A 23155-nucleotide genomic window follows, 5' to 3' on the forward strand; every position below is an offset into this window, starting at 1 on the left:
TTTGAATCCATTGGTTGGATTGCTTCACTTAGCATTGGGAGATGAGTATTGCACTACAAGAAAATTCTGGCTGCATTTAAATGTATTGTAATGCGCTTATCCAGGCTTTTGAGGATAAGATTCCTTTCAGAGCCAAGTTTTGTGGGGATTTATTTAATTTTTGCTTAACTGAAAACTTTGGCAATACGCTCTCAGGTGATTAATGGAACCATTTGTGTCACTGTCTTGATCCATATAATTATAGTCTTCATTGAAAGCACAAGTATTTTTTCATGGCAAGACTGCCTTCTCATGCACATGTGTTTGGTCAGCCAGTGATGTCAATCGGAGCTTTAACTTCAAGCTAGTGCTTTTCTCATCCACAGTTTTCAAGGAATTGCACTTTTCTACAAAGTTCAGGATCATGATTTTAAGCCCATTTCCAAAACCTGAGGCAAAACGTGGCCTCAGCGCTTCCACCAGGGTGTATTTATGTGAGGTGGCTTCCCTCTTGACTACCTCCACATTTGCCTTTAATTTAAGAGTGACGGGGTACCATGGAAACAGGAGGCTGAATAGGAGGGCCATGCAACCCCATTGAAAAGGTGGGGACTGTTGGAGAAGAGGGACCCCGAGGGGATGACTCAAATCAGTGGCATTCATGAAAGTCCCCATGTCAGTGGTGAAGATGGGAAAATACTATGAATGGCCTCAGAGTAGAGGTCCTACCTCTCTACTAGAGTATATATGACAATTCATAAATCTGTGAATATTACAGCCTCCTGATATCAATTCCCTTATTGCAAGTTGAAAATGCTTACTTATCTTTGAGTACATTCTTAGAATCTCTGTTCTTGAATTGGGGGTGGAATTTAATGCCCTTCCCAATGACAGGTTTATGGCAAGGGCATTTATTGGTGAGAGGAGTGGGGAACCCACTGCCTCTCCACCTCTGGTCTGATTACATTTGCAATGGGAAAGTCTGTGACAATCTTTCTGTGGCTGCGGCCACTGGAGCCTCTTAAAAGGCAATTAATGCCTCTACTGCTGATGTTCATCCAGCTGTGGGCTGGTAAGACACCGTGTGGGAAGCTTGAAAGACAATCCTTTAAGGTTGCTCTTGGACTTTGAGTAAAGAGCGAAGCTGTTAATTCCTTGTTCAAATTCCTAATTGAAGAACATGGAATTAAGAGGAATGAATTACCACTGAGAGGCAGCATCGTTTCCTTGCTGCTGACATCCCTCTCTCTTCATTCACAACCCTGCCCCACAAGTCCACTGCTGCTGCCGTCACTCACCTGTTCTTCAGGCTTGGTCAGTGTAATACTGCAGTGGTCACCAGTCTCTGGTGACGCTGCTGAGCAATAATGAGTCACTGGCCTCTGCTCAGCTGGCAGTTCTCAGCAGGCTGAGCCTTGACTGGAGAGAAGGCCTGCTGCTATGCAGTTACATGTCTGATTGACACTTAATTTGGTGGGCCTTCAGGTGAAGTGGCAACGTGGGACACTTAACAACTCTCCAGCCAGCAAGGAAGACACCTGTTTATCTGCAGGAAATATTCCCCTACATATGCAATCCTAAATTTCCATGGGCATGCCCATGAGGAATGCCCATGGAAATTTAGGATTGCATATGTAGGGGAATATTTCCTGCAGATAAACAGGTGTCTTCCTTGCTGGCTGGAGAGTTGTTAAGCGTCCCACGTTGCCGCTTCACCTGAAGGCCCACCAAATTAAGTGTCAATCAGACATGTAACTGCATAGCAGCAGGCCTTCTCTCCAGTCAAGGCTCAGCCTGCTGAGAACTGCCAGCTGAGCAGAGGCCAGTGACTCATTATTGCTCAGCAGCGTCACCAGAGACTGGTGACCACTGCAGTATTACACTGACCAAGCCTGAAGAACAGGTGAGTGACGGCAGCAGCAGTGGACTTGTGGGGCAGGGTTGTGAATGAAGAGAGAGGGATGTCAGCAGCAAGGAAACGATGCTGCCTCTCAATGGTAATTCATTCCTCTTAATTCCATGTTCTTCAATTAGGAATTTGAACAAGGAATTAACAGCTTCGCTCTTTACTCAAAGTCCAAGAGCAACCTTAAAGGATTGTCTTTCAAGCTTCCCACACGGTGTCTTACCAGCCCACAGCTGGATGAACATCAGCAGTAGAGGCATTAATTGCCTTTTAAGAGGCTCCAGTGGCCGCAGCCACAGAAAGATTGTCACAGACTTTCCCATTGCAAATGTAATCAGACCAGAGGTGGAGAGGCAGTGGGTTCCCCACTCCTCTCACCAATAAATGCCCTTGCCATAAACCTGTCATTGGGAAGGGCATTAAATTCCACCCCCAATTCAAGAACAGAGATTCTAAGAATGTACTCAAAGATAAGTAAGCATTTTCAACTTGCAATAAGGGAATTGATATCAGGAGGCTGTAATATTCACAGATTTATGAATTGTCATATATACTCTAGTAGAGAGGTAGGACCTCTACTCTGAGGCCATTCATAGTATTTTCCCATCTTCACCACTGACATGGGGACTTTCATGTATTTGAAGTTACCATGTGCTGCTAAGTTAGCAATAGAGATTGACAGCACAGGAAAAGGGCCTTTGGTCCATCCAACCCGCGCTGCCAAAAACAACCTCCTATTCTAATCCCATTTTCCAGCACTTGGCCTTGGCCTGACAAGTGCACATCTAAAAACCTTCTGGATATTATGAAGATTTCTGTCTCTACCACCTTTACGGACAGTGAGTTCCCGATTCTCACCACTTTCCACGTGAAACGTTTCTTCCTTATATCCTGTCTAAATGACATGGTGGCACAGTGGTTAGCACTGCTGCCTCACAGCGCCAGAGACCCGGGTTCAACTCCCACCTCAGGCGCCTGTCTGTGTGGAGTTTGCACATTCTCCTTGTGTCTACGTGGGTTTCTTCCGGGTGCTCCGGTTTCCTCCCACAGTCCAAAAAATGTGCAGGTTAGGTGAATTGGCCATGCTAAATTGCCGGTAGTGTTAGGTGAAGGGGTAAATGTAAGGGAATGGGTCTGGGTGGGTTGCGGGTTGGTATGGACTTGTTGGGCCGAAGGGCCTGTTTCCACACTGTAAGTAATCTAAACTCTGCCCCTTATGTTAAATGTATGCTCCCAGTCAATAATCCCTCCACCAAGGTGAAAAGTTTCTTTTTGTCTGCTCTATTTATGCCCCTCATAATTTTACACTTCTTGTCTCCTTTCAGTCTTGTCCACTCCAAGGAAAACAACCAAGCTTATCCAATCTCTCTTCATAATTTTATGAACTTAAATTCTTGTGATCATGGCTGTTCTGGTCTTACAGCTTAGAGATCAGGAGTTTTTTTTATAAATCCAGAAGTGCTATCACAAACAACTGAACAGCTTTTCTCACCACCAAATCACCCATTACAGAACATTTGTTTGGTCTGCTGACTTGCTGCTTTAATGACATTACCACATTGGTCCACCATCCCTTTACCTATCAGTAGATTTTAAATGCAAATGTCAAATGTAAAACATGAGATGTTAGAGATTTGTCTTGAAATGTGGAACATAAACTCAAGTTACTATCATAAAGCACCCTCTGGTGGCTGAACTAAATAATACAAGAACTACTTTCACCAAACAAAACTATTTGTACCAGAGAAGCTAGAAATTTTGAAATACTTGACACATCAGGCATTTCACATTGTACGCAATGTATTTTGAAAGAAAACAGAGTTACTTTGCAGATTAATAACCTTTCATTGTGTTCAGACAACATAGTACTCTGTAACGAATGGGATGAGCCAGTAATTACACCTGAACTTTCACTAGTACCACTTTAGGTACTGTACAATATGTAACAGTAGCTGAAAATGCCTTGATGATTTCTCCTCCTTTCCTCATTAAGGGCAAATATTTACCTTCTGTCTGGATTTTTCTTCAAAACAAAACACAAATGGTGAATCTGAAAGCCATGTTAAAATAGACATACAGCATAGTAGAGGGTCACTTGTTGACAGCATTTCCTTTCATCTCCTTCAGGCAATAGGCTGGAACTTGCTTCACTGGAATGTGGGAGGTTGAGGGGTAACCTTAGACAGGTTTATAAAATCATGAAGGACGTAGATCAGATGAATAGCATGCCTCTTTTCCCTAGAGTCTTACACAGAGAGTGAATTGTGTGTGGAATCAAGTGCCAGAGGAAGTGCTGGATGCAGATATATTTACAAGATGTGAAAGACATGAATAAGAAAGATTTGGAGGGATAAGGGCCAAATGCAGGTAACTGAGATTATTTTGGTTTGGGAACATCGTCAGCATGGACTGGTTGACTGAAGGGTCTATTTCTATGCTGTATGACTCTGTGACTGAATCTACCATATCTGAAAGATTAGGGTAGCTACAAAATTAGATCAAGTGACAATTTCACGGAGAGAATGATAATCTGTCAGTGTAGTTGCACTCAGATAGGAATGTTCCACGTGTATTTTGATTTTCTTTCATTTTTTCCCCCTCTAATTTCTCCCGTCTAATAAGATAAAAGTGATAAGGAGATGATAATGAAGAGATCAATTGAATTTTGTTAGTTTAGAATATTGAGCAATGTGGATCAAAGGTTGTGAAATCAGTTGAGGTGTAGAACAGTATGATTTGATTGAATTTTGGAATAGTCTTCGAGTCTATTATGTTTCTCTGTTCCTCCTCAATTGAATATTGTCTACAATGACCAGTTTGGAGAATGTCTGATAATGCAGATAAATTGAGTAACTTTTGTACTAATCTGAGCATGCTCTGTTTTAATTCTAAGACAACTCCTAAGTTTTCTTAATTGTTTAATGTTGCAGGGCAGCAAAACAATTCTGTAGGACCTAAAGTATCCACTCCAAAATCTGTGCCAATTGTGGATTGGCAGAAACGAGCCAAGAGTATAGATATTCACTACCCACAAACCTACCAGAGTCCCACAGGTTCTGACATATCAACTGAAATTCAGATGAAACACACTTACAGTGTTTCTCGAATTCCAAGAAGAATACATTCTATGGATATCTCAGGAGACTTGAGAGGAACTGGGGAGCCAAGAAACTCGAATGACATGACCTTAGAACAGGGTCACATAAGTGGTAAGTAGGTAACTGAGAAGTATTGAGATTTTCCATCATTTCTAAATAACAATGCTGTCTACTGATTATTTTGAGGTTGATAAAAAATGAATTGTTTAGCAATTTGAACTAATTAACGTAACTGCAATAAAAAGTAGATATGTCATGCTTAAAAAAAATCTGATGAATTGTGTGAGCTGCGTCTGTATACTTACATTCTATTGTAATGGAACAAGGCACCTACTCATCCTGGAACATTTTGTTTTGAGTAATGTTGATCTATGTCACTGAAGCTCAAATGATTTGAGCTGTGGCCTTTCATTAACATGTGACATTCCACATGTGAGATTCAATTACTGATCAGTTTTAGACTATGAAAATGATAACATGACTCAACTAAAAATCAGAATCAAAAAGGGTGGCGCTCAAAAAGCACAGCAGGTCGGGCTGCATCTGAGGAGCAGGAGAGTTGATATTTCAGGCATAAGCCCTTCGTCAGTCCTCACTTTCTCCTCAATTAAAAATCAGTAGGCAAACTGCAAACAACAACATTGGCTGCTTCAAGCATAGCATTTCCATCTCCCATCTTGGATTTTCTGAACAGGTGCCTCCGTTTTAAACCTTATCTTAGAATCTAAATTTCCCCCTACCTATCAGCTTATTACAGCACAAATTCAATTCTTGGTACAAAGAATTCATGTAGGCATTATCACAGACTAAGCTAAAGATGGGGTCATTATCTGTTTGATTTTTCTTTTTTTGAAAAAGAGGGAGTTTTATAGCCAGAGAATTATTTCTTCCATTTCATCCTTTTAAATAAACAGAAATCTAGCATGAAGTCATTGAGCTTAGATGCATGAATAAATCAAGTGCATGCGCAAGATTGTCTACTAAATGTGCCCAACCTAGTCTTCATTATTTAAACATTTAGAAGGGGACCATGTTTGTGGGCTGGGGAAGGGTGGAGTGTGCAAGTCCATAAAATACTGGGAAGAAAGACTTACTGTTTCATTTATTGGCTTGACCTAGTTATCATTTCACTCTCAATCCATCCGAACAGTATTGCAGTCTGGCTACTTGACAGGCAGTGGTAAACTGCCACAGTTCAAAGGACAGTGAGGCTAAGATGGGGGTCAGGGTGGGGAGCTGAAAATGTGTTGCTGGAAAAGCGCAGCAGGTCAGGCAGCATCCAGGGAACAGGAGAATCGACGTTTCGGGCATAAACCCTTCTTCAGGAATGATTCCTGAAGAAGGGCTTATGCCCGAAACATCGATTCTCCTGTTCCCTGGATGCTGCCTAACCTGCTGCGCTTTTCCAGCAACACATTTTCAGCTCTGATCTCCAGCATCGGCAGACCTCACTTTCTCGTCAGGGTGGGGATCAAATGGCCATCAACAGTGAGGCAAGGCCAGGACATATTTGGAGCGTGGTCAGCCGATTGTAGCTACTATTATTTTGAAGGGTCAGTGCAACAAAATGCACACTGATAATCAGACCTCATTACAGCCTTGATTCAAACATGAACAAAGGAGCTGAATTCCAGATGTGAGGTGGGAGTGACTGCTGTTTGACATCATAAGGTCAGAAGTAGGGATGTTCGCTGGTGATTGCACAATGTTCAACACCATTCACAACTCCTCAGGTACTGAGGCAGCATATGTTCAAATGCAGTAAGACCTGGACAATGATCAGGCTCAGGCTGAATGTGGTAAGTCACATTTGCATCACTAAAGAGCCAGACAATGAGCATCTCCAAACAGAGAGAATTGCTCCTTGACATTCAATAACATTACCATTACTGAATCCTTCAACATTAACATCCTGAGTTTACCATTGACTCGAAGCTGAACTGTACTAGTCAAATAAATACTGTGCTATAGGAAAAGATCAGAGACTAGGAATCCTGCAGCAAATTAGCCGCTTCTCCAAGCCTTGTCCACCATGTACAAGACACATGTTGGAAATGTGGTAGAATACTCCCAAACTTGCCTGGGTGAGTGTAGCGCCAAAACAGTTGAGAAACTTGGCAGGATCCAGGACAGGCAGTGTGCTTGGGTAGCATTATTTCCACAAAGGTTCCCTCCCTCCACCACTGATAACTGGTAGCAGCAATGTGTATCATCTACATGATGCAACTCACCAAGGATCCTTGTACAGCATCTTCCACACCCATGACCATTACTACCCACAAGGACAAGGGCAGCAGAGGCATAGGAACACAATCACTTGTAATTTACCCTCCAAGCCACTCATCATTCAGATTCGGAAATATATTGCTCAGTGAGGCACTGCTGCCTCACAGCGCCAGGGACCTGGGTTTGATTCTGGCCTCGAGTGACTGTCTGTGTGGAGTTTGCACATTCTCCCTGTGTCTGCATGGATTTCCTCTGGGTGCTCCGGTTTCCTTCCTCAATCCAAAGATGTGCGGGCCAGGTGAATTGGCCATGCTAAATTGCCCATAGTGTTAGTTGCATTAGTCAGGGGTAAATATAAGGTAGGGGAATGGGTCTGGGTGGGCTACTGTTCAGAGAACGGTGTGGACTTGTTGGGCTGAAGGGCCTGTTTCCACACTGTAGAGAATCTAATCTAATCTAATCATTCTATCACCAGGTGAATAACCTGGAACTCCCTTCATAATGGCATTGTAGATGCGTTTACAGCAAATAGACTGCAGCAGATCAACTCAGCACTTTAACGTCACCCTCTCAAGAGCAAAGGAATAGCAATAAATGCTAGCAATGGCCCTGTTAACAGTGCACACATCCCATGAATGAATAAAAAAATTATGCACTGCCATGTCTAAATATCAAAGCGGAGGTGATGGCCAAGTGGTATTATCGCTGGATTGTTAATCCAGAGGCCCAGATAATGGTCTGCGGACCTAGGTTTGAATCCTGCCATGGCAGATAGGGGAATTTAAATTCAATTAAAAGAATCTGGAATTAAGAACCTGATGATTACTATGAATCGTCTGTCAGAAAAACCCTTCTGCTTCACTAATACCCTTTGGGGAAGGAAACTGCTATTCTTGCCTGGTCTGGATGACATGTGACTCCAGACCCCCAGCAATGTGGTTGACCCTTAACTGCTGTCTGGGCAATTATGGATGGGTATCAAATACTGGCTGAGCCAATAACACCCACATCAATGCCCTCCCCTCCATTATAAGGTCAGAAATCAGGATGTTTGCTGGTGATTGCACAATGTTCACTTTTAAAAAGCCTGTTCTCTGGCTGGCTCCAGTATTGTTGCATACCCCCTCTTCTCTGCCATATTAGCTTCTTGATTTATATTCTCATCTTACACTGTATCTATTGTTAGGGGGGCAAAATGCTACTCCCACCTGGTGACTTTCCCTTGAGGTTGTTTATCTCCACACAAATCAATTTGATATTGTTATCTTCCAGGTCAAGACCATTTCTTTCTACTGGACTGAACTCATTCATTATTAACAAAGCTACTTGCCTCCCTTTCCTTTCTTCCTCTCCTTCTGAAATGTCAGCTATCCTCCAGTATTCAATAGCCAGCCTATATTACTTTGCTACTACTTCTCTGTAATGAGTCTGATAAAATAAACCGTATGAATAGAGGTTCTACATATTCCCAAAGGAGCTGAATTCTGATCTGACATTCTATATTGAAAATGGACCAAATATGATCCTAATATCTATCTAATCCTGCAGTGGTGTGGTTATATTATGAAGCAGATACTAGTTGGATTGAAGAAACATCTCTACTAGTTGGACTGAGCAAAAACACACTACACCCCAGAGAGTTGTGGCACCAACATCACTGAAAGTGTTTAAAACAGCGATATATAGATTTTTGAAGTATCACGGAGTTGGTGACTATGCTACATTGATATGAAAGAGGAGTTGAGGCTGGGAAAGTTCAGCCATGATTGTTATTGGATAGAGGGACAGGCATGAGGGACAAAACGGCCCACTCTATCTCCTATCTCTTATGTTTCAGACATGGTCTCTTTAACAGGTCCACAAAGGGCTCCTGCAGGTTTTAGTGCTGAGTCTCCTGTTTGTGAACAAGCTGAACATACGATGAAACAAGATAATGATGCAGACAGCTCCTGTGATACGAAGCAAACCAATCAGACATCTGCAATCAGAGGCCAAAGAACTGCTTCACCTGAGGGTAATACTCAGACTCCAAGACAGCACAGTCGTTTAGAATTTACAGGGGAAGCATGGAATGCTGCAAAAGAGTCTGAACACAGTAATGTGAATGGTGAGTGTGATTCTGAAATGAGCCAGTATGTACATATGAGCACAGAACATAAGAACTAGGAGCAGGAGTGGGCCATTCAGTCCCTCCTGCCTGCTCCACCATTCAATACAAACATGGTTAATCTCATCTCGGTTTCAACTCCACTTTCCTGCCACTCCTCATAACCCTTCAAACCATTACTAATTAAAAATCTGTCTGTCTCCTGCTTAAATTTATTCAATGTCCCAGCAACCACCATACTCTGGGCTAGTGAATTCCACAGACCTTTTGACCTTTTGAATGGAGTTATTTCTCCTTATCTCTGTTTTAAATCTGCTACCCCTTATCTTAAAAGTATGATCTTTCGATGTAGATTGGAAACATCCTCTCTAGACTACATTGTTAATCCCCTTGAGCATCAATGTAATGATTCAAGACATCATAGAAATCATAGAATCCCTACAGTGTGGAAACTTGACCATTTGGCCCAATAAGTCCACACTGAAACTCTGAAGAGTATCCTACCCAGACCCATTCCCCTACCTTATTACTCTACATTGACTAATGCACCTAACCTACACATTCCTGAACACTGGGCAGTTTAGTATGGCCAATTAACCTAACCTGCACATCTTTGGACTGTGGGAGGAAACCGGAGTACCCACACAAAGAATAATATACTTGAGAAATCTAACTCTACCATTTGGGAAAATATACCTTATGCCATAATTCATCATTGATTCTTGCTGGTAGAAAACTTATGTGAACAACAAAATAAAAACAATCAATACAAGGAAATAGACTTTAAGAAGCATTTTCAGAATGGTTAGATGAAATATTAGGAGAAAGTGAGGGCTGCAGATGCTAGGGATCAGTGTCATAATGTGTGGTGCTGGAAAAGCACAGCTGGTCAGGCAGCATCCGAGGAGCAGGAGAATCGACGTTTCGAGCCTAAGCTCTTCATCAGGAATATGGGGGGGGGAGGTCAAGGGGGCTGAGAGATAAATGGGAGGGGGTGAGGCTAGGGAAAGTAGCTAGGAATGCATTTGGTGGAAGACGTTTGGGGGTGATGGTGGTAGGTCAGAGTGGAGGATGGAGTGGATAGGTGGGAAGGAAGATAGATAGGACAGTTCAAGAGGGCAGTGCCAAGTTGGAGGGTTGGACCTGAGATAAGGTGGGCGAGAGGGGAGATGAGGAAACTGGAGAAATTGACATTGATTCCGTGTGGTTGAAGGATCCCAAGGCGGAAGATGAAGCATTCTTTTCCAGGTGTCGGGTGGCTAGAGTTTGGCGGTGGAGGAGTCCCAAGACTTCAACGGGAGGGGGAGTTGAAGTGATTGGCCACAGGGTGATGGGGTTGTATGTTGTGTGTGTCCCAGAGATGTTCTCTGAAACGTCCCACGAGTTGGTGTCCTGTCTCTCCCCCATCTTATCCCAGATCCAACCCTCCAACTCTGCACCATCCTTTTGAACTGTCCTACTTATCCATATTCCTTTCCAACTATCTGCTCCACCCTCCACTCCAACACTCCAACTATCACCGACACCCCCACCTTCATCCACCAATTGCATTCCAAGCTACCTTCTGCTCAGCCCGAACCCCTCCCATTTATCTTTAGGCCCCTTGCCCCCCCCACTTCCCCCCACATTCCTGATGAAGAGCTTATGCTTGAAAAGTCGACTCTCCTACTCCTCAGATGCTGCCTGACCAGGTGTGCTGTTCCAGTACCACACATTTAGATGAAATATTAACATGGTTTAAATTCGCCTAACACTTAATGTCACATGGTACTTCACATTTGAAAATGGGCATGACACTAATCAAGGCACAAATGAGAAGGGTGACCAAAGGTTTGGCCAAAGTGGATTTTATGGGGTAGAAAGGTGGCAGAGGCATTAGAAAGTGAAATTCCAGAGTGGGAATTCAGTAGCTGAACATAGCCTTCTGTGATGCTTTCAGGCAGTAGAGGTATGGCTTTAGTTTCTCCAGTTGTTCAGTTAGAGAAAGTTTAATTTGTTGAGTTAAGTACAGAGAATATTGTGTTGCTTCTTTACCAAAGAAATTGCATATTAGTGTGATGCTGATTTTTGTTTCCCCCCTGCACTTATTTCCACTCCTAGATCACGTTCTGTCAATTTCTGTCATTTGTTAAGATCAGCTGCATGCTGGAGACAGTTGACAAACCAGGAACCGAGTTATAGAGTCATACAGATGTACAGCATGGGAACAGACCCTTTGGTCCAATCCGTCCATGCCGACCAGATATCCCAACCCAATCTAGTCCCACCTGCCAGCACCCGGCCCATATCCCTCCAAATATTCCTATTCATACAACCATCCAAATGCCTCTTAAATGTTGCAATTGTACCAGCCACTTCCTCTGGCAGCTCATTCCATACACGTACCACCCTATGTGTGAAACGGTTGCCCCTTAGGTCTCTTTTATATCTTTCCCCTCTCACCCTAAACCTATGCCCTCTAGTTCTGGATTCCTCGACCCCAGGGAAAGACTTTGCCTATTTACCCTATCCATGCCCCTCATAATTTTGTAAACCTCTATAAGGTCAACCCTCAGCCTCCGATGCTCCAGAGAAACAGCCCTAGCCTGTTCAGCCCCTCCCTGTAGCTCAAATCCTCCAACCCTGGCAACATCCTTGTAAATCTCTTCTGAACCCTTTCAAGCTTCACAACATCTTTCCAAGGAAGGAGACCAGAATTGCACGCAATACTTCAGCAGTGGCCTAACCAATGTCTTGTACAGCCACAACATGACCTCCCAACTCCTGTACCCAATACTCTGACCAATAAAGGAAAGCATACCAAACGCCTTCTTCACTATCCTATCTACCTGTGACTCCACTTTCAAGGAGCTATGAACCTGCACTCCAAGGTCTCTTTGTTCAGCAACACTCCCTAGGACCTTACCATTAAGTGTATAAGTCCTGCTAAGATTTACTTTTCCAAAATGCAGCACCTCACATTTACCTGAAAGAAACTTCATCTGCCACTTCTCAGCCCATTGGCCCATCTGGTCAAGATCCTGTTGTAATCTGAGGTAACCGACTTCGCTGTCCACTACACCTCCAATTTAGGTGTCATCTGCAAACTTACTAACTCTACCTCTTATGCTCACATCCAAATCATTTATGTAAATGACAAAAAGTAGGGGACCCAGCACTGATACTTGTGGCAATCCATTGCTCACAGGCCTCCAGTCTGAAAAACAACCCTTCACCAACACCCTCTGTCTTCTACCTTTGAGCCAATTCTGTATCCAAATGGCTAGTTCCCCCTGTATTCCATGAGATCTAACCTTGCTAATCAGTCTCCCATGGGGAACCTTGTCAAACGCCTTACTGAAGTCCATATAGATCACATCTACCACTCTGCCCTCATCAATCCTCTTTGCCACAATCAAGTTTGTGAGACACAATTTCCCACGCACAAAGCCATGTTGACTATCCCTAATCAATCCTTTACTTTCCAAATACATGTATATCCTGTCCCTCAGGATTCCCTCCAACAACTTGCCCACCACCGAAGTCAGGCTCACCGCTCTATAGTTCCCTGGCTTGTCTTTACCGCCCTTCTTAAACAGTGGCACCATGTTTGCCAACCTCCAGTCTTCCGGCACCTCACCTGTGACTATCAATGATACAAATATCTCAGCAAGAGGCCCAGCAATCACTTCTCTAGTTAGCCACACAGTTGCTAGAGTTGAAAAATCATTCTGAACTTGGTTCAGTTCATAAATAGCTTGATTCAGCACTTTCATCATTTAAATCAGACAATTTGTTTATACTTCAGTACAGAAAGTGAAATTACAACTAATGTTTTGTACATTATGTGACCTGAGAAGTTTATGATAGAAAACAGTTGCCTGTATCATTTTGTTTTATTTCAGGTCAAGGATTAACCACAGTCTCTACAATAGCATCACCAGTGAGTGAAAAGCCCCTGGATGTGCCAAAATCCAGGAAGAGCCTGGCCACTCACTGTAAAGGGGCATCCACTTACCAGGTTCCAGAGATAAGTGACAAAGAGAAAATGCATATTTCTAACATTACCCAGTTTCCAAAATGGGACAGCACATCCAGAGAAAGTGAAACTCAGACAAGCAAGAAGCCAGAAAGCTTTGCCTCTGAGTCAGGTGATTTATAATTCCTACAAATATTATTTTAGTAAACCTTTCCTTCCTAGATTAATTTAGGATATCTAGTTGGCATGGAGGAGTTGGATCAAAGCGTCCGTTTCCGAGCTGTACATCTTTATGACTCGATGACTGTGACCCTATCAAATGAAGGAAAGAAGTTCAAACACTTATTGACTCCTGAGAAATATCTGACAACTATTCTTTTCTTAAAATAAAAGTGTTAACATATTTTTCAGCATTGCATTATATCAGTTACATATGAAAACTTGATGACTAAGATGTGATACTCTTCCTTCCTTTTCAATGATGCCTTTTGAAGATAGCCTAATGCTTCTGGTTCACAAAAAAAATATTGCCTTGGTGTCATTTAAAACTTGTCACAAATGTTTAAAGAGAGTTGCTAACTACACACTTATCTGACTTAATCTCACATATTTGTTGAATGGTGTGGCTTGATTCTGTCTTTAAGTGAACTGCACAGAGGTAGCTAAACAATCCTTGAAACTTGTTATTGATTTTGCGCAGAGAAATGATTTCTGAGAGTACACTAGTTTTAAATTGTGTATCATGATTGATCTAAAGAGTCAGTACCAATTCACTGTTGGACAAATGTTTCATTTTTATCATGGGAGGTTTTAATGATTTAATATCTGCCATTCACTTTAACTTTACATCTGTTGCTTAAGTTGGTTATTAACTGAATGGTATTGTCTAAACTGTAGGTCCACGAGGACTACCATTCGCCAAAACTAATGAAGACCAACAAGCTTACAATACACTTGAGAAATTGAACCTCTCACCAACATCTCAAATTCCAAGATTAAAAATTGCTTTAGAAACAGCAGGGGAAACTCGAAAAATACCTGCTGAGGATCTGAAGCCATTGAGTAGACAGTTGGCAGGTAAGAATGAGACTACTGAGGTGTCTGACCAAGCAAAGGCTGCCTTTCATCCTACTTCCAGAATAGCTAAATATCAGTCATCCTCTTCTGATGATGAGAGAGAGAAAGACCATAAACAAGGTGCTGTGTTCACCATAAATGCCTTAGGTAATAAGCACCTTGAAGGTGAAGCTCTCACTGACCCCAACCATTTCAAAAGCCTGAAGCACTTTTGGGAAAGAGGAATTGAATCCAATAAAGCAAACAATGAGCTTCCAAGCAATGTTTCCAAACGTCCATTTAGAAGACTCAGATCACCAGACTACAAAAGCTGCCCCACTGAAGTAAAGCAATCCACAGTGCCTGAGTCCAAGTCCAATTTGGCAACCAGGGAAATTCCTTCTACAAATAGCTATCCTAACTCTGAACTTCAAGGGAACCAATCAATAAGTCATTCGTCTGAGGAAGGAGAAATTGACCAGTTAACTAGGACTAGCAAGTTACCACCCGTTCCTGCTCCAAGAGTCAGAGCAGCTGTCAAAATTGAAAAGCCTGATGCATTGATGACCAAGTGGGACCAATATGCAGAAGCAACTCCTTCTATGGTTGATGAAGTATCTAAAATTAATATTCAGCAATCTCATAGTGATGATGATCAACCAAAAGACTCCATTGCACTGGAATCCATTGAACATGGCAGACCCATAACATTGATACATTCCAAAAGCTTGAGTTTGGATGAATCTTTGTCAGTCATGAAAAGCAGTCAAACTCCTCCTGATTACATTGTGGAGGAACCTATAAAAAAGGAGATTCTTCCACCTAAGGAGATTGAAAGAAAGGAGATGTACAAAAAGATAAAGAAAATGGCAATTGAATCTGCTGCAGATAACCCACCATCAACAGAGGAGCTCACAGTGGTTAAGGTTGATGATAAAGTCTGTAATGAAAGTCCAGTATTACTTTACAATGATCATAAATCAGAGGTGAGGACACCAGTAGACAATTACGTAATAAGACTTAATGGAGAATTTCAACTTTGTCCAAAGGGAAGGGATGAGGAAAGCACACTATGCTCTTCCCAGTCTGATACTCCTACTTTGGAACAGGATGTAGATCCAGGAAAAAATGATTGCACCAACATTTCATTGAAGAGCCAAGCAGAAGCCCTGGTGGAAAAGTCATCTGAAGATGATCCTGCTGAACCTCAAATCATCCTGCAATACAATAAACACTTACTGTCAAGAAGTGCAAGCGAAGAATCACGCACAAAGGCACCTTCTGGAGATGCTAATGCGGGAACATCATCTACAGATGAACTCCATCATTCAGTTAATCTGAACTCTGTAACTGTTAGAAAACCTTTAACTGTTGTCAGTACAGAAGGTGGTGAAGCTGACCTTCTGGCTCGTGCATTAACCAGTAATTCCAGTGTGCAGGAGGAGGAAGCATCAAACGTTCTCCTTCATATGGCTGATTCAGAAAATGATGATTTTCACAGGATGAAGTCAGGTTTGAGTTTTCATATTCTGTAATTTACCTTTTTAGATTATTGAATGTAAAAACTCCTGAAATTTAACTCCTACTAATTCATTCCATTTGCTGCCAGTGCTAACAAAATTGTGCTGTCTCCTTCTATCAGTGTTTGACTCCACTTGCACCCCTCAATTTCATGTGACCTAAGTTTGCATACTTGTTTCTATATTGTACAATGATCCCAATTACCTACTGAGATTCCATGATATATTAAAGAAATGCAGTTATAAACTCAATAGTTAACTCAAACTTGAGAAGTTTCAGGTTGAACAACTTCATTGAGTCGAAGTATAAAAATTGGGAGCAGAGTTTAAGAAGGATATTCTACTTTAGAGAAGAGATCTCAAGGTCCTTTATTTGAAGTTTAAGATCCTGTGAGGAATTGATAGTTCCCAACTACAATTGGTTCATCATGGTAGGTATTCAAGTATCAGCAGAAGTGAGTTATAAAAATTGAAAAGTTAGGACTTTACAGGTAACTTGAACTTTTATATACAGAGACCAATAGTTCTGGAATATTAATGTGGAAAGTCATTGAATTAAGAAATATGAATAAGTTCAACAAACAACAGAAAGGGTGAAGTGATTGACAATATTGTTAAAAGGGGAATAAATCAAATTAATTACATCAACAGGGAAGATTGTAATGCTCTGCAACATATGTTCGAATCCCATGCCACAGCTGCTAGAGATTAAATTATTTTTTTTGTAAAATGTTAACTAAATGGTAACTTTAAAACTGCCATGTTTTAAAACCACTAATGTCTTTTTGGGAAGGATATGTACCATTCTGGTCAGGCTCTCTTGTGACTCCTGACCCACAGCAATGTGGTTGTCTCTTCGTTGCTGTCTGAAATGGCCTGACAAGCCATTCAGTTCGAGGGCAATTGGAAATGGGCAACAAATGCTGGCCTTTCCTGCCTTGAAAGAATAAAGATAAAAAGAGTCAAATTTGTTGGACCAAATGCCTGTTTCGAAAATTGAAATTTCTGTTCACATTATGACACCAAGACTACAATGTTCAAATGTTTAGAACAAGAAGTACTTTGTAACTAGAATTGTGGCAAGAAACTGCAGTCAGCAATGAAAAAAAACAGGTTAATTTTAACATATTGCTTATTCCTATTTCATGCTCCTACTGAGAGGACCTTTCAGCCCCTACCTCACAGGATTCTACGACTGCTTCAAATTTTCTTTCCCTAAAGAAGCTTCCTTAGTTCAAAGATAGAAGATCCATGTCCCAGCTATTTGGATATATTTTGCTGTGATTAATGCTGTTTAATAATGCAACTAGTACTGTTTGAAAAGTTTCTTGTAATTTTAATTTAGGTACCACTTATGGATTGTCCCCAGTAATGAAGGCTTTAGCCAGAGCTAAGAGGAATAATGCTAAGAGTATGGACAATTTAAACTCTACTGTAGACCGTAAGTATGACATTCCCTGTAAATTTAACAATTCATGTTTGGTATTTTGAAATTTCAATAGAGTGACAAATGTTTTAAAAAGAGGTAAAGTTGTTCATTCCTGCCACTGAAACATTTTGCATTTATGTATCAGCTTTAGATGCACAGGATGTCCCAAAGTTTTTATAGGCAATGAATTGATTTATGCATGTCACTGTTATGGAGACTAATGCTCAGTAAATTTGCCAACTAAGGTCTGACAAGCAACAATGAAATGGAAGAGCAGCTAATCTTTGTTTTTGTGTCAGTTTACATAGTAGTGTTGCCCGGTAGTAAGTGTGTTCAAGTGTTGTGTATCAATTAAGAACTAACCCCTGTTCATTTATGTACTACTTCAGCAGTCCCTCAGGATTGAGGATAAATTATTTTCCCTCAGTTTCAATGGGTTTTGAGATGGCTGATAAGACTAACAAGCTGTCTTCAGGCTCTACCACCTGCAGGTGGGTGTTTCTTGCATGGTCAAATTCTTCCGTTGTTTGGAGGCTTATGTGCTCCATCTGATACCTCATCTTCATCTCTGTACATTCCCAACAGAGTGTCTCCTTCTGGTTGAAGCCTTCCTGAATTAACGTTTTCTATTTTGCTGGATTATGAACCCAGGGTTCTCATTAATTGGTGGAAATGGTGATTTCTTCATGGATGGTTTGAGGACATTTTTAAAACATTTTCACTATCCTCCTCTTCTCTTGCTACAATAGTGCTCCAAATAAAACAGTTGTCTTGTAGTCTGGTGTCAAGCATTTCAGACAGCTTATGGAGCTGTTTTTGAGTGATTACTACCTCAAAGCGAGGCACGTCAACTTAGAAAAGGAAGCTGTTTGTGAACCATCTTTCTTGCCACCAACTTCAGAAGATCTTGTGAAGACATCAATGGTTTGAACTCTCCAGTGCCTTCAGGCTCCTGCTGTAAGATGTTCACGTGTCTGAAGCACATAGGAGCACAGGGATCAGTGTTGCCTAGTAAACTGCGACCTTAGAATCAAGTTTGAGATCCTCCTCCTTAAATTCAGCTTACTTTCGTCAGCCAAAGGCTGAATTAGTTCATTTGAGGAGATGATTGTACATACAGTGCTTATAATTATGTCTGTGATGTGCATATAATCATCCATGTGGAGCAGTCTGAGTCAGGGATTGTCGTAGTTGAAGGTGCATGGCATGCAATTGTTAATAAGAGCTTTCAAGTAAACTAATACTACCATGTCCAATAGTCTATCCTTCACCAAGCCACATCATTGAAATTAGCAGGCAGCACAAAGTTTGTATGCTGTCAGCATTGCAGTAAATATACATGAATTCATCAGCATTACATTCCCTTCATCTCCACATTTTCCAACTTCATCCAAACTTTCCTTGTATCTTTCTTAGCTGGTTCTCCCTGATCTGCAGAGTGTTTATAGCATTTCTTTTATTGTTTCAGAGTTTTAGCATCCACAGTATTTTGCTTATCTTCCTAATTTGCTCTTCTTCTTAGGTGTTCCTGCAGGATCAAGTATAGCTTCCTTCCACTTCAGTGGGTGCTAAGGAACTAAATTGTCTGGATCTGTCAACCCTGCCACCACAGGGCCAGTGGTGTTTGCTGAAGTGGATGGGCATGATGCTCAGGATTTAATACACTACTGCTGTTTGTGTTTGGCCTGCATCTGGGCCTGTCTGAGATATTCCAAATTATTGACATCTTTGGAAGCTTCATCTCCATTTCAGGCAGTCTTGGGTTGGAGATTCCCATGAGCCAATGAGGATATTTCATTTTTCTGGGAGGCTTTAAGATTGTCTATGATTTGTTACCTCAGCCCTCCTGATAACCGCTGTGATGAAGCTCGGAGTAGACTGCGAGCTTGTTTGGGAAGTTATGTGAAAGGAGATGCAGATGTGTGGCTTGACCAATACATCTGCCTTAATATTAGCAATATTGGCTTGAGAGAGGACATGGATATTGCAGCACTTTTACTGTCAGTGTATTTGCAGGATTTTGCTGCAGCATTGTTGGTGGCATTTCTCAAGGGATTTGAAATGTCTGCTGTCCATGTCTCCAATATATACAGCAGGGCAGGTATCACTGCTCCTTTGTAGACCATGAGCTTGACACTGGGTTTGACATCAAACACTCAGTTTCTTAGATAGTCAATGATCATTCTGGTACGCTGGAGATAATGTTGAATTTCATTGTTGATGTCTGTCCTCACTGAGAGGAGGTACCTAAGATATGGGAATTAATTCTCATTATCAATGGCTGGGATGGTTGGGAGACAGTGTTATGCAGTGAGACCAGGCTGACAGAGGACCTTTGTCTTCCAGAAGTGAAGCCTAAGGCTCATTCCCTCAAATGACTCCACAAATGTATCCACATTAGTATGGAGCTTGGCCTCTGCATATGCCCACACGCAAGCATCATCTGCATACTGCAGCTCAAAGGCAGTAATTGGGGTGGTCTTGGTATGGACTGGAGGTGACCTGATTGAACAGTTTTCTGTTTATCCTGTAGTTCCACCCTACCAGGAAATCTCAGGGAGACGACATGGCTTATTGGCCAAGGAAGATAGCGAAGAGCTCTGGTGCAAGGAACCAGCTTTGCTAAATACCAGTTTGCACATGTTTATGGTCAGTGGGTGATCCATTGGTGACAGTCATTCATGGCTTGCAGACTGTTGTGCAGCAGGTAGAGAACGGTGGTAAATTTGTCTTGTTGTGAAGATTCTAGGGCATGCTAACCATCTGCTCTGCCTGTTGACGGACAGAATTCACATTGTGACTTTGAGAGGAATTCTTCAGTCACTAGGAGAAGATCATTCAAGAGGGTTTTTGCGATGACCTTCCCTCCAGTGGACATCAAGGAATATTCCTGTGTAGCAACCATGATTGATCATTTCTTTCTTGAAGATGGCCATATTTATAACATCTCAGAGATCCCCTAGCATGCTGTGGAATCTGATCAAGGACATTCATGTCAAGGACTGAGTCTTAGTTGAGGAGATCCTGGAAATGTTCCTTCTAAGGAGCATTCTCTATCTTTTAGTCCTTTACGGGTGCCACTCTGTCTGAACTCTAAGTGGGGTAGCTCCTTGGATGCTTGGACCATAGATTGACTTGACTGTGCTGAAGAATCCACACAAGACTTGCTTGGAGGTAAATGTATTTCCTATGCTCTTTCTACCATATGTTCTTCAGGGCATGCATTATTTTGTTGGACTTTGGCCTTTATTTTTCAGCGAATGAGTATTTCCAGCATTTTCATTTATTATTTCAGATATTTAGTATTTGCAGTATTTTGTTTTATCTCCCTAATCTGCTCACTCAGCCCTTCATAAGCAGATGGGAGCAAGAGTCTATTGGCTAGTGTTAATCCAGTTTGTGAATGTGCTCATTCTTTTTATAACAACAAGAACTCAGTTTTGCTTTCTGTTACAGGAGAAACCATCACTACTTCAGTGAATGAGAATGATGTAAAAAGAGATGGTGAGGGATTAATCCTAAAAATTTTACTTTTGTAGTAATGTTCTGTTTTCAAAACTTTACCCAAATTTTGGCTAAATTAGTAAAATTGTATAGATTAGATTAGATTAGATTAGATTAGATTACAGTGTGGAAACAGGCCCTTCGGCCCAACAAATCCACACTGACCCGCCGAAGTGCAACCCAGCCATACCCCTACATTTACCTCATACCTAACACTACAGGCAATTTAGCAAGACCAATTCACCTGACCTGCACATCTTTGGACTGTGGGAGGAAACCGGAGCACCCGGAGGAAACCCACGCAGACACGGGGAGAACGTGCAAACTCCACACAGTCAGTCGCCTGAGTCGGGAATTGAACCCGGGTCTCTGGCGCTGCGAGGCAGCAGTGCTAACCACTGTGCCACCGTGCCGCCCACATATAATTTCTGAATATTTTGGATTCAGTTATTCTTTGTGTGTGGAAGTGATGTGTCATGTACATAACATATCCTTCCTTTTTATGACATCATCCAAAGAAATGCAGCATAAATAAAACTTAGAAATATTTAGGATAAGATTTTTAGGATGGCTTTCCACTTAAGAAAATGGTAGGTGGGCCAATCTAGGACTTGCATGTCCACTGTAAAACCATTGTGAATGTGGGTGAGTGGGAGCCTGGTGGGAAGACCATCTGAGGAATTTTATGAAATGTCCCCCACCTACAAATCCACCAGCAAGTACATGTAAAAATTTGCACTTAATTTCCAAAATAAATCAAACTCAAATCAACTAATTTGACTTTTTCCTTCTCCAACATCCAAAACCAGTTTTTTTTAGTTAAGTTCATGAATCAGCAATCTTATCAACTATTCTATGTCCCGTTTGTTTTTTATGACAGCATCAAGAAATTTTCTAGAGCTTAGAGGCTTTGTAAAGTTAGTGAAATGACAGGGTCTCTCTTGAAATACTTTATCATGTGTTTGTTTATATTTTGCTCACAATGGATAACAGTGAAGAAGTAAGTATTAATGTCACAAGTTATTATAGCAGTGATAGATTCAAAATTACCAAACAATGAGATGAATGAAAATGTGTGTGTGCATTGGCTGGAAAGGTTTTAAATTAAGTGGTTTCAAGTTGGTCCCAACTCACTTCATCATGGATAAGGACCAGTGTAAAAACTGACTCTTGTTTAATACAGTGCTGATCTAAAGTTGAGATCTTTTCTCTATGTTAAAAATGTGCCTAATTTAGGAATGGCTACTGTTAGTCAGATGACTAGTTACACTCCCTCAGCTGAAGGAACAAAGTCATTATGAAAAGTTGATTTCAATCTTATGTATTTCCAAATTTTTGATGATGACCTTGACCCCATCACTACCTTTGTTCCTGATGTCAGTATAAGGAAATTAATGCAGCTTTCAATCATATTCTCTTTCATGTGAATAACACCTTTAATATGTAGATCACCTAAACTAAATTGATTTATTTCATGATGCTTTCATGGAATGAAAGCACTGTTGGCTAGACCAGCATTTGCCCTTGAGAAGGTGGTGGTGAACCACATTCTTGAATAATGACATTCCATCTATTGTAGGTATGTCTACAGTGTTGTTAAAAAGAGAGTTTGAGGTCTTCAAGTAAGTCATTTAATTGGAGCATTTTGTTATACAAGAAGCAAGGCCAATGTTTGACTATGTTAGTTATATTGCAGCCCTTGTTATGGTAGTTGAGAATGTTACCTCATTAGTAATGTAACAGATTCCAATGTTCTTTACTGGCATTGTTGGCATGGATCGGTCATCTTGGTGACAAACAGTCAATCAAATTATGGAAATCCTGGACACCCAACCAAGAAATTAAAGCAACAAAATAAATCATTTTAAATTCTTTGATTAATTTAAATTGTGATTTGCTTGAAGTGAAAGCAGAATCTCAAATACTCTTGCAAACACTTTTGTAAATTTTGGCTTAAAAACTTACTAATTAACCATTTAAAGGCTCTCCACATTCTTTCAAAGTCAGTTCTGTTGTTCAATGTTTTATTAAATACATGATTTGGAGATGCCGGTGTTGGATTGGGGTGTACAAAGTTAAAAATCACACAACACCAGGTTATAGTCCAACAAGTTTAATTGGAAGCACACTAGCTTTCGGAGCGCCACTCCTTCATCAGGTGATAGTGGAGGACACAATTCTAAGGCACAGAATTTATAGCAAAAGTTAACAGTGTGACGTAACTGAAATTATACATTGAAAAATACCTTGATTGTCAGTTGAGTCTTTCATCTGTTCGAATACCATGGTAGTTTCATTTCTTTCATGTGTAAATCACAAAACCTTTTTTTAAAAATGTTTCATTCTCAGGTTAGCTATAACAATGGGTGTTA

General features: G+C 41.2%; 1 protein-coding gene across 7 annotated transcripts in view; it reads left to right on the plus strand.

Moving 5' to 3' along the window:
• Positions 1-23155, plus strand: part of LOC122557280 (uncharacterized) — a 118101-nt gene that overhangs the window by 66342 nt on the left and 28604 nt on the right. For 6 of the 7 annotated variants that reach the window (XM_043704806.2, XM_087991992.1, XM_043704808.2 and 3 more), the window contains 6 exons: positions 4816-5094; positions 9047-9316; positions 13201-13446; positions 14172-15842; positions 17196-17291; positions 20736-20783. In XM_043704806.2, coding sequence (XP_043560741.2) covers positions 4816-5094; positions 9047-9316; positions 13201-13446; positions 14172-15842; positions 17196-17291; positions 20736-20783 — 2610 coding nt within the window. The remainder of the gene's footprint in view (positions 1-4815; positions 5095-9046; positions 9317-13200; positions 13447-14171; positions 15843-17195; positions 17292-20735; positions 20784-23155) is intronic. The other variant, XM_043704811.2, reaches the window with a different exon arrangement.

This window comes from Chiloscyllium plagiosum, unplaced genomic scaffold (genome assembly GCF_037043375.1).
Source record: "Chiloscyllium plagiosum isolate Xiang-an unplaced genomic scaffold, Cpla_swu_hap1 HiC_scaffold_11, whole genome shotgun sequence".
Lineage (NCBI taxonomy): Eukaryota > Metazoa > Chordata > Chondrichthyes > Orectolobiformes > Hemiscylliidae > Chiloscyllium > Chiloscyllium plagiosum.